The following is an 11,268-nucleotide window of genomic DNA, read 5'->3' on the forward strand; positions in this document are numbered from 1 at the left end:
AAGGGAGCATTTTGAGCATTTAAACCGAAAGCATAAAAGAACGTAAGTTCATTTCAACAGTTTACAAGCTACGCTATCTGGCACAAGCAGGAAGAAAAGGAAATTATTTTGCTTGCAGATCAGCCTTAAATAACATAACATAACATAACATAACAACATTAGAAATAAGATTAAAACAAGATTAAAACAAAACAGCCAGCTCAGGAATGATTTCCTTAGTATTAGATAAACCATTTTAAACCCTGAGGCTTAGTTAGCCTCACTTAGTGCTAACACTAAGTTAAACTTCAGTGAAGAGATCATCATAAATTATAACAAGAAACATAAACAGGAATGTTAACAATGGCTGTTATTACTAAACTTTGAGCAAGTTAAATCAGACTTCTTAGCTGCTGAGGCTTGCTAGCTGTTAACCAGGACTTGGGACATTATAGGAAAGTGCTGGTTAGCTAAGATAGTTAAGAGAAAAAACATTAGTGAAGGCATTATGGCATGAACAGCAACTTGCATCAATATATCAGATGTATTTTTTTTAAACAAGCAAAAATGCTCATTCTATTTTGTTGGATCTGATAATAACATTAGCACAGAACATCATGAAGTCTTAATACAAAGGCCAATATCCTGTAATAAACTGTTTGCAGACAGACACCTTCCTTCACATTCCAAACAGAGATATATTTCAATTGAAAACTGAATTAAATAAAGGCAGGTCATAATGGGTTTAAAGGTTAACTCTAATTAAAACAAATAGTAGAAATAGATTCAAAAAGTTGCTGGACAAGTGGATTTAGACATTTAGGAACAATCATGTCCACTAAAAAAATAATTATTATGACCCAATAATGAGCAAGATTAGGCTATTGCACCATCTTTAGTTAACATTGCCTGGGAGAATACCTGAAGTTACAATGACTGTCCTTTCTAAAGTCCTGTTTTTAAATCAAGCACTCCCAAATACCATTACCTATTTCTTCATTTTCTATAGGGCAAATGGTTTTCATTTTTACATAACCATAACAAATAAAGACAGGGCAAACCATACAATATTAACAAAAGCAGGATGATGGTTTATACATACCAAATATTGAAAATTACTTAGAAACCATTTAGATAAGGCAATTCATATTATCAAGAAGTCAAATAGTATTCAGTGGTATCAATACTGAAACAAAGCACAGCAGATTCTTTAACAAAAATTAGGAAGATGATTTTGGACTGACTGACTGTCTTTGGAGCCCCCCACCCACCCACCCCACTACTTGTATTGTGGGGCATATATGCTGATTTGATGGTTTTCATATGCTTTGCAGGAGACACCTTTCTCTACTTTGAAAAATAGCTAGCAAAAATAGTTCTAAGGATTACATTACCTTCCCTACCTTTTCATCTCTCTCTCTCACACACACAGCATAGGAAAAGGAACTCTGATGTGAGCAGGGCAGCTTCACTTTGGTTGTATTCACAGGACAAGCTGAGTCCTGATGATCTTAATGCCATTACTTAACTCATAAAACACACTGAATCTTAACTGCACAGGGTGGGTTTATGCAACACTCTAGACTAGTGTTTATTAGCTAGTTTGTGGGACAGTGTCTTATACACATTCGTTGTGGGGAGACCTCACAATATAAAAGCTGCCCAACCCCATACTGAATTAGAGCAGTCTGGATGACCAACCATAGCCTGAATTGTTTGGTTTTTTAATTATTAACTGAATGTAAAAAACGAAACGAAAACACAAAATTGTAAAAGGGAGAAAAACTAAAAAAAACATACAAGATGTTTATTTACAGACATACATATATCAATAAATTGATGCCATAATTCACTGCAGACATCCCCAGCTGATCTATAATAATCAATTATATGAATAGTTTGGAGCCGTATGTTTGTCTTTCTAGTGTTGAACAGTAAGTCTTTTGATTCTAAACCCATTTTCTTTCTCCAAAAGTCAGAAATAAAGTGTTAATTTCACTGCATCTCCAACAATAAATGAAGTGAGATCATTTCAAAATATTTCTTCTTGAAGAGGATGTAATCTAACAATCTGTTGAAATTTTTGGTTTTTTAAACATCTATTTTTATCCATTAAGATACGCAACCAAAACAAAAACAAGATACATAGCATGTACATACTTCAAGAATTTTTTAAAAATTAAAAGCAGAACAAACAAAAAGGATTTAAAAAATAATAATAAAAGGGCATTCTAGTAGCCCCTCTCCCTTTCTCCACCCCCCACCATTGGCTACTAATTGCTACTTGCATATTTTTATACTACTTTGGACAGTATTAACTCCTATCTGTTTGGATCATTTTAATTTTCATTATTACTAGTGAAACAGTTTCTCTTCTGTTGGGAGTTTCTCTTTTTTCTAAACAAACCCCCCATATTCTAAGTGTCTTAGCTTGCCTTGCTGTGTGATAACGCTGTATATAAGGGAACCGTTCCTGCCTGAATTTGGCTATACCTCTGCCGTGAATATATACCATTGCTGCACATTCTTCAATTATAGTCTCCCAGTCCTGTACTGAGGACAGTGTTTCTCCTTTCCAATGCTGGGTCTGATCGTTGCCGCGGTCGGCACAGCCTGAACTGCGGAGAACCAGCCACTCTTCACTCAGAAACCTCTAAAAACCCATCTTCGAGAGTCCTTCAGGCTGAGGCAAGGAGGCGGTGACAGCCCATGGAGCTGAGCAGACCATCTTCCCGATTACAGAGCAGATAGAGCGCGCTCCTTCTGCCCTCTCCGGCTCCTTTACGCAGCCTGAGCAAAAGATCAACGCTAGAAGAGGTGCCTTCGGTTCTTCCTGCTTTGCCCTGAAAATAGGAATCTTCCGTTTTGCTCCCGGAGCAGCACATTTTCCCCTTTCGAATTTTTGCCTGGCAACCGGGCCCTCCGCCTAGATTCCGGGGAAGCAGCGCGGCAAAAGCAAGGTTCTAAAGCGGCAGCCGGGAAGCTCCACGGAGGAAGTGGAGACGCGGGTGGCGCTTTGCTGTTCCCACCCTTGACGGGGAGAAAGTTCAGTAGCTCTTTTTCTACCAGGCCGCTGCTGGAGGGAGAGGCTGGGCCAAGATGGCTGCTCTCGCTTTGGGCCGGAGTCCGGACCGAGAGTAGCTGCAGCAGCTGCGGCAGCAGCAGCAGCAGCAGCCCCTCCCGCTCCCGTCGCTGTCCGTGGATTTGCTGCAAGTGAGTGAGGCAGCGAGTGGGCCAAAGCAGCTTCTTGGGAGAAGTGCCCTGCGCGGATAGGATAACCAGGCGAGATGGCCTGGCCTGGCTGGCTAGCTATGCGCGTGAGTTGGGAGAGCAGAGGCAGGCGGTGGGGCGGGTAGCGGGGCTGAGGAAGGACCAGAATAGATTCCCCCTTGGGGGAAGGTGGGAGAAGGCGGGAAGAAGAGGGATGGAGGAGCAGCTCCGTCTCGCTGAAGCGAGGCGCTTTAGACGGCGGGTCCTTCCGCTTCTAAGGGGCTGAATGCTGTTAGGAGGGGGAGTCCCGGGATCGGAATGCCTCCTTAACCCCATTTTCCGTTTCTTGGGGTTACCTAGTTCGTCTGGAGGTTCATCGTAGCTTGCAAGTGGGGAAGGGCTCGCGCGTTTGGGTCGGCATAACAAAGATAACTGCTGTAAAACGCATTGGGGAATTTCGGTTTGCATTAGCGAGTCTACTTCCAGGACATCCCAAAATGTTGGACGACTTGCTGCTGTTTGCTCTTGGTACTTGCAGTACGTAGGTTGTTTGCTTGATATTGTGGAGCCTTGTAATGAATGACGGCCTTAGTATGGGTGGTTTGTTGTTTAACCTCCACTTAAATCTTTAGCGCCGTGGATGATGTGGGAGGAGTTATCCTCTCCCTCTTTTTAATTCCTAAATTAAATTCCTGAATTAAATTCCTGAATCCAGCAAGAGGTAAGCATTTTGTGTCAATGAAAGACCCTAGCTTGGATACTCCAGCCCAATGAGAAACATGACAGTTCAAGATCTGCAAACTGGTGCCTTTCTTCATTTATTTTATTTATTTATTTAATAATAAATTTCTATGGCCATCCATCTCACTGAATGTGACTCTGGGCGGCATGCAATCAACAATTTATTGCTTATATCCTACCTTTCTGGAAGTCATCCAATTAGGAAGCAGAAGCAAAATGTATAAATGGGAGTGGTAATCTTTTTCAAGAAGATTGCTTCATCCTATGTAGACATTTATAGTTGGTTGCTTAATCAAGTTTTTCTTGATCAAAAGTCAAACTCCTTGTTTTGATCTAATAGGACAATTATGTCATTTGATCTAATAGGACAATTATGTCATTATGTATTATTGTTATGCTGTTTTTCTTTAGAATCTTTGTATCTACCAAGCACATAATCACATGTGCTGTAAATATTTTCACATAACCAGACTGTCACAAGATCAGCAGTGTTGACTGAATTGCATACTACATCATTCTTTTTTTTTTTTTATGTTAAATACTATACTCTTCATAGGCACATACTAAAGTTGAAATGAAGGTAACTTGCAGTTAGTTTCTGCTAGCCATAAGACAACGAGTGTGGATCCTTTATAAAAGTTAAAAGTATTTATTTTATTTTCTCATTAACATTTTCTGGGGAAAAGATTTTGAGTTGATAAATTGTTATCTTATAATTTACATTAACATTTTCAGAATTGTATCCATGTGAAAGTAATTGTAAATATTTTAAAAAGATCAAAGTGAATCTTGCTGCAGCTGGACAGTCCTTAACACTGAGCATGGGGAGCTGGATGATGTACTTATATCCCAGGTACCTAAGCCCTGTCATCTGCCATCATCCATTTCCCCTGCCAGGAGAAAAAGGGACCTGGATCAAAGACCCAGCATTGCCACCTCATCTTTCATTGAACAACCTCAACCACCCCATGCCTTCTGTCAAGAGGGAATGTGTAAGGTGGCTGAAGCAAAACTGCCCTAGCAGGCACCCCAAGTAGAATACCCATCAAGAGTTCATTTCATACATTCCCTTTCTGAGAAAAGCATGGGTGCCTGAGTCAGAGTCCACAGGAGTTCAAGGCATCCATAAGTTCACTTCTCAACCAAGAGAAGTAAAAGAGGAGCAGGGCCGGAGGGTAGAGGAGTGAAGATGAGGAATAGAATTCAAGTTAGGATCATGTGACTGGTACTTCCCCCTCCACGAACATGTGTTGAATCATGCAAAAGTATTCTTGTGTTTGTACAGCAGCCACTCTATCCTTTACTCAGGCAGCCCAGAGTAGGAAAGGAAACATGTATTTGAAAAATGCAGAATGGACCAATAATGACAGTGGTGTCCACTCTTGCCCATAGTAACATTGCCAGTGGCACCAGTTTGGGCCCTCAGAGACAGTGCACTGATACCTCTTATACATTAGCATTCTTTGGTGGGACCACACTACAGAACTAGCATGAGCTGTGGTGAAAGTCCAAACTGTATGAAATTGTTTCTTGAAAAAGCAAGACAGGATGGGACGTAGTAAACCTAGGAAGATTTTGGATAAAGATCTTTATTTATAATGAGAGATTCGTATTTCCAGTAGTTCAAATGGGATTTTGTGTTAGAGATGTTTACATTGTTCAAACAGGAGAAGCTTTGGCTTTTTAAAAAAAAAAAAAAATCTTAAAAAAAATCTGAACTATAATTGTTTATTATTTTAGAATAAGCTAGTATCTGAATCCACAGTTTGTACTGACAAGTTTCTTTATATAATTTTATTAAAAGTTTTACAAACAATGGTAAAAACTAATATAAACAGAGTAAGGAAGGAAAAAAGAAGAAAGAAATGAAAGAGATAGCTAAAATTGCAAGAAAGAAAGAAAAAGTAAATGAAACATAGAAAAGAAAAAAGATACGAAGAAGTGGTTTCTGATCTTCTTTACAGTAGTTATAAGTACAATCATAAATATATCTCTTTCTCTAAAGTTACATCATGACTCTCTTCTTTCTATAATCTAATCATCAAAATCATCGATCATAAGTTCATTTTTTTCTGTTTTAAGTCTCTAAGGGATTTCCAGTAAGTAATAAATGTAGATAATTGCCTTTTCTCTGATCAAACAAGTCAATTTGGCCATCTCAGCAAGTTCTATCATCTTCACCAACCATTCCTCCATTGTAGGTATTGCCACATCTTTCCATCTTTATGCATTCAGTAATCTTGCTGCAGTTATCATATACAAAAACAAAGTTCCATGACTTTTTTGCAATTGTTTGCCCATCAATCCCAAGAGGAAGCCTTCTGGTCTCAATTGCATATTAATCTTTAAAATCCAGTTTGTATTGACATGTTTCAACATGGAAATGTGGTTTGTTGAAGCAGGTCTGACTTCTTTACAACTGCATATGAAGAAGGGAGGAAGTGAACTTGGGACTTGGGGGTGAAGAGTCATGAGGTCGTGTTATGGTAGAACTGGATCAGGAATAAGATAAGCAGTACCTGTTGGTAAAACAGCACGGCACAAGTTCATGTTTGCCAATAATTGCAAGCATTGTTTTTATTTATTTATACACACACACACTTCCATATGAATGTGGTTTATAATCTAAAAGGTAATGTATCTGGTTTAAGGAATGGACTTTTTAAAGGCAACCAAATGTAAATATGTTTCATTGATGAACTGGTTTGTGTTAGCTAGGGTGATTAGCTCAAAAGCTTTTGATGACAAATGTGCAAAGTTTTCCTTGTTACAATGGGTTAATTTGAACTATTATTTAAACCTATACAGAATCAATGAAAGGCAGAAAGCCCCGTTATGATGGATCTCTGGTTCAGTTGACCAGAAGATTCATGGATCTTGTCAAAGCTGCTCCAGAAGGAGTCCTTGATTTGAATGAGGTATCTCGTTTGCTAGGAGTACGGAAACGAAGAGTATATGATATTACAAATGTATTGGATGGAATACATCTTGTTCAGAAAAGATCCAAGAATCTTATCCAGTGGGTGTAAGTTGACTCTTTTTTCTAACTTTCATACTGGGTAGTTAAACATGATGTGATTTGTGTGGCAAAAACTCATTGTTTCAAACAATGTTAGCAATTAAGAGTATGTGATACAACTTGGAAGACTTGTTGGACACAAACTTGCTTTTATAAGCTAATAGTTTTGTTCACTACTGTACTTCTACCATGGATACAAGGATACAGGATAGATCTAAGGATTCCTACAATACTATATATAAAGATCTTGAGCTTGGGCTAAGCATCATAATAATATGAATATTAAACTATTGAGACACTTCCTTGCTTCAGCTCTTATTGCAATGCGATCTCAAGTAGGAAAAACCTCCAATAATATACAGAGTTTCCTGTGTATGAATACTATTAATACAATACCTACAAAGATCTTGTATTATGTAAAAGTACACACAACAAAATATACACGACTTACACAAACTGATCTCATAAAGATGTCAGTGAGTTTACACTGCTTAAGTCTGTACAAGATTAGGCTATTAGTATGCATTCCTAGTCCTGTGAAATGTGTAGCTGCCATGGATACCTGATTCTAGAAGTTAATATTATTTATGCTCTCATTAAGAATGCTTTTGGTATTTTATTTATTTATTTATTTATTCATTCATTCATTCAATTTCTATAGCCGCCCATCTCAACCAGTGACTCTGGGTGGCTCACAACAATAAAAACCATAAAACAATAAAACAATTACAATAAAAACAATTACAATAAAAAATAAATATACATGGCTGCCAAGTAAACAATGTAAGATGTCAATACAACCAAGAAACGGGACCATTGCCACACTCGGGGGCCCAGGTCCGGGCACATAACCAGGTCTTCATGGCCTTATGAAAGGCCAACAGGGTTGGGGACATCCTGATCTCTGAGGGGAGAATATTCCGGAGGGCAGGCACTACGGCTGAAAAGGCACACCTTCTAGTCCCCGTCAACCGACATTCTTTGGCTGACGGGATCCATAGCATGCCCAATCTACCAGATCGAATTGGACAGGTAGAAACAACTGGGAGAAGGCGGTCCCTTTGGTAACCCAGTCCCAAGCCATAAAGGGCTTTAAAGGTGACAACCAGCACCTTGAATTGCACCCGGAAGCACACCGGCAACCAATGCAGCTCCTGGGGGTCAGGACATCCACGGCATCACTCAGGCGGCCGGGGGTGGAGATATAAAGCTGGGTATCGTCAGCATATTGATGATACCTCACCCCAAACCGTTGGATCACCTCCCCCAATGGTCTCATGTAGATGTTAAATAGGAGAGGGGAGAGAACTGAGCCCTGAGGCACCCCACAAAGTAGGGGGCGTGGGCTGGACCTCTCCCCCCCATCAACACCAACTGGAACCGACCCCGGAGGAAGGAGGAGAACCAGCACAATACTGTGCCGCCCACTCCCAACTCCCGAAGCCGGTCCAGAAGGATATGATAGATGGTATTGAAGGCCGCTGAGAGGTCAAGAAGAGCAAGGATGGTCACACTGCCCCCATCTCGCTCCCGCCAGAGGTCATCTAAGAGTGCAATCAATGCCGTCTCAGTCCCATAACCCGGCCTGAACCCTGACTGAAAAGGGTCCAGATAATCCGCTTCATCCAGGGTCCTCTGCAGCTGCCACGTGACCACTCTCTCCACAACCTTCCCCAGAAAGGGGAGATCGGAGACTGGACAAAAATTATCTAAGTTGGTGGGGTTGAGCGATGGCCTCTTGAGGAGAAGACACACCACCGCCTCCTTAAGAGCCGGCGGGAACACCCCCTCTCTCAAAGAGGAATTAACCACCGCCCAGACCCAATCATGTGCCTCCTCCCGGGCAGCCTTGACCAACCAGGAGGGGCACGGATCCAATGCAGAAGTGGCCGAACTAGCAGCTGCGAGGGCCCTGTCCACTTTCTCAGGTGCAACCAGATCAAACTCCCCCCAGATAACCATGCCAGACTTAGCCCCCGCAGCCTCCGCTGGCCCTGCCTTAAGGCTGGAGTCCAACGAGGAGCGGATGCAAGTGACTTTACCTGCCAGATGCTCAGCATATTCCTCACAACGGCCCTGAAGGTAGACCCCCAAATCACTCCCTCCAAGGAGAGTCTGGGTCACATGAAACAGGGCCACTGGGCAGCTATCTGCAGATGCAATAAAGGCGGAGAAATAGCCACGTTTTGCCGCCCTTACCGCCATGAGGTAGGCTCTAACAGCTGCTCTAGCTCGTGTTTCATCATCTTCGCTTCCTGTCTTCCGCCAGTGGCGCTCTAGGTGTCTCTTAGCCCTCTCAAGCTTCCTCAGCTCCTCCGTAAACCATGGGGAGCTGTGGGGGCCATGGGCACGGAGAGGCCGCTCAGGCGCGATCCGATCCAAAGCCATGATCATATTGATAAATGATGTAATGCTGCCTATACCTTTAAAGCTTAAACCTTAAAGCTGCTGTAATTTTTAAAAAAATTATCTTAGTGGTTCAGATATTAAGCATATTACTAAACGGACACCGGAGCAACAGAAGTTAAGAGATGAACTCTGCGATTTGACAACTATGGAAGAAGCACTGGATGAATTAATCAAGGATTGTGCTCATCAGTTGTTTGACTTAACAGACGATAAAGAAAATGCAAGATATCCTTTTTCCTTAGCATTGACAACTACTCTGAGTTGCTGGAATTGAGTGATAATTAGATTTTGTGTAATAATAAGTATAATGTTTTAATAGTCACATAATTGTATTTATTCAAATTAAACCATAACTTCTACTACTGCTGTTAAAATTTCTTAACTATTGCGTACATTAGCTTATGTGACCTATCAAGATATCCATAATATTCAGACATTTCAAGAACAGATTATTATTGCAATCAAGGCTCCAGAAGGAACTAAAATGGAAGTACCCCCTCCTAAAGAAGTAGGTATTTCTTGACTTGATTGGAAATTACTGGGATGTGATTGGATGGATAGCTGTACAGAAGATCTACTTACAAAGATCAGCAGTGAAGTTTCCATTCTTATTTCAAATGCACAGAAGATTTGTTCAAAAGTTTTTAACAATTTTGTAACATATTTGCCAATTATGATTTCAGTTGAAAATTTAACTATAGCTTAGCCTTCCATTTTCTTCTGCATGGAAATGAAGAGATACTACATGTATTCTTGATCTCTCACTCTGAAATACCTTATCCTGAAGTTTCAAGGGAGTGTATCTGAGATCATTTCATTAGGATCAAACTGTAATGCTCAGAAATTTCTTCTGGGGTTGAATGTGAATGGAATGACTTGGTCCCACTGATCTTAAGCAAGAACCTTAATGAGATTATGGCCCAAGGCAGCAAGAGACTGGGAGACACATACATCCCCATTTCCAGTTTCAGAATTCAAAGAAGGATATAAATTAAGATATTTGGGGCTCTTCCTGAAATGGTTACCTGGAAATTCTTGTTGCATTTTGGGGAATATAACTCTTTCCTGTGAATAGGCTGGCATCCTTTTGAGTTTTGAAATACGATGAAAACTATGCACACTTCATCTATTTAAATATTTGTTATACTGTAGTTTGTTCTTTACTCCTTAAAAAATATTGGTATTTTTCAGGACTGCATCAAAGTACATGTAAGAAGCACAGAAGGCCCCATTGACGTTTACTTATGTGAGGTGTCATTAGATAACCCAGACGTTGAAGCTGCAGAAAATACAGATCAACTTTCATGCAAAAGCAAATAGGCTGATTTGCTGATGATGGAGGTAAATATCATACAGGAAGTCAGAAAAGTTAAGGACTTGAAAGCAGAATAAAAACTGGCTCATATAGGAAATGTTAAACATGGAGTAGGGGAGAAAGAGATGGGAACTAAACAGAGGAAAGAAGATCAGTACTGAACTGACAAGAGGAGCTCAGCAGAGACATATGAAAAGAAATAGACTCAAGGCAGGGAGCCAAGAAGAAAGTGAGCCGTAGGCTAAACCACCTCAGTAGGTGAAGTTCAGATGTTTCCTGAGGAATTTAAGTTTTAAGTCTGAGGGCCTAAAATCCTACTCTTTCTCTTTGGAGTTTCAATTTTTCATTAAATCAGACAGACAAATGAGACACATCTCTCTTGAATATGCTTACCTTTAACTTGCTCCATTATTGTGATGCTCTGTTTGTACTATGGCTTATACCAACCATCTGCATAAAGTCATAATCATCATCTCTCGTCAGGAATGGAAAAAATTATCCAATTCCTCCCTATTCAATGCTGCTGCATTGTGCCAACATTCTTTGATACTATATGTCAGTTTTCAGGGAAACATGTTAGATAAATGCATTTTAA

At 40.3% G+C, this 11,268-nt stretch overlaps 1 protein-coding gene across 1 annotated transcript; it reads left to right on the forward strand.

The window, feature by feature from the left end:
• Window positions 1-2,705: 2,705 nt before the first annotated feature.
• E2F6 (E2F transcription factor 6) lies at window positions 2,706-10,734 on the forward strand. Its single transcript, XM_063314595.1, has 5 exons — window positions 2,706-3,192; window positions 6,739-6,955; window positions 9,425-9,583; window positions 9,752-9,866; window positions 10,550-10,734. The coding sequence occupies exons 2-5, from the start codon at window positions 6,744-6,746 to the stop codon at window positions 10,676-10,678; spliced, it is 615 nt and encodes a 204-aa protein (XP_063170665.1). The 5' UTR covers window positions 2,706-3,192; window positions 6,739-6,743; the 3' UTR covers window positions 10,679-10,734.
• Window positions 10,735-11,268: the final 534 nt, after the last annotated feature.

Source organism: Candoia aspera, chromosome 1, assembly GCF_035149785.1.
Source record: "Candoia aspera isolate rCanAsp1 chromosome 1, rCanAsp1.hap2, whole genome shotgun sequence".
Taxonomy (NCBI): Eukaryota; Metazoa; Chordata; class Lepidosauria; order Squamata; family Boidae; genus Candoia; species Candoia aspera.

Bases quoted from the DNA above. Each gene is read 5' to 3' on its own strand.
- E2F6 (XM_063314595.1), top strand. From the start codon at position 6,744: ATGAAAGGCAGAAAGCCCCGTTATGATGGATCTCTGGTTCAGTTGACC. The intron at 6,956-9,424 runs GTAAGTTGACTC...AAATTATCTTAG, and splicing joins AAGAATCTTATCCAGTGGGT to TGGTTCAGATATTAAGCATA. The intron at 9,867-10,549 runs GTAGGTATTTCT...GGTATTTTTCAG, and splicing joins AAGTACCCCCTCCTAAAGAA to GACTGCATCAAAGTACATGT.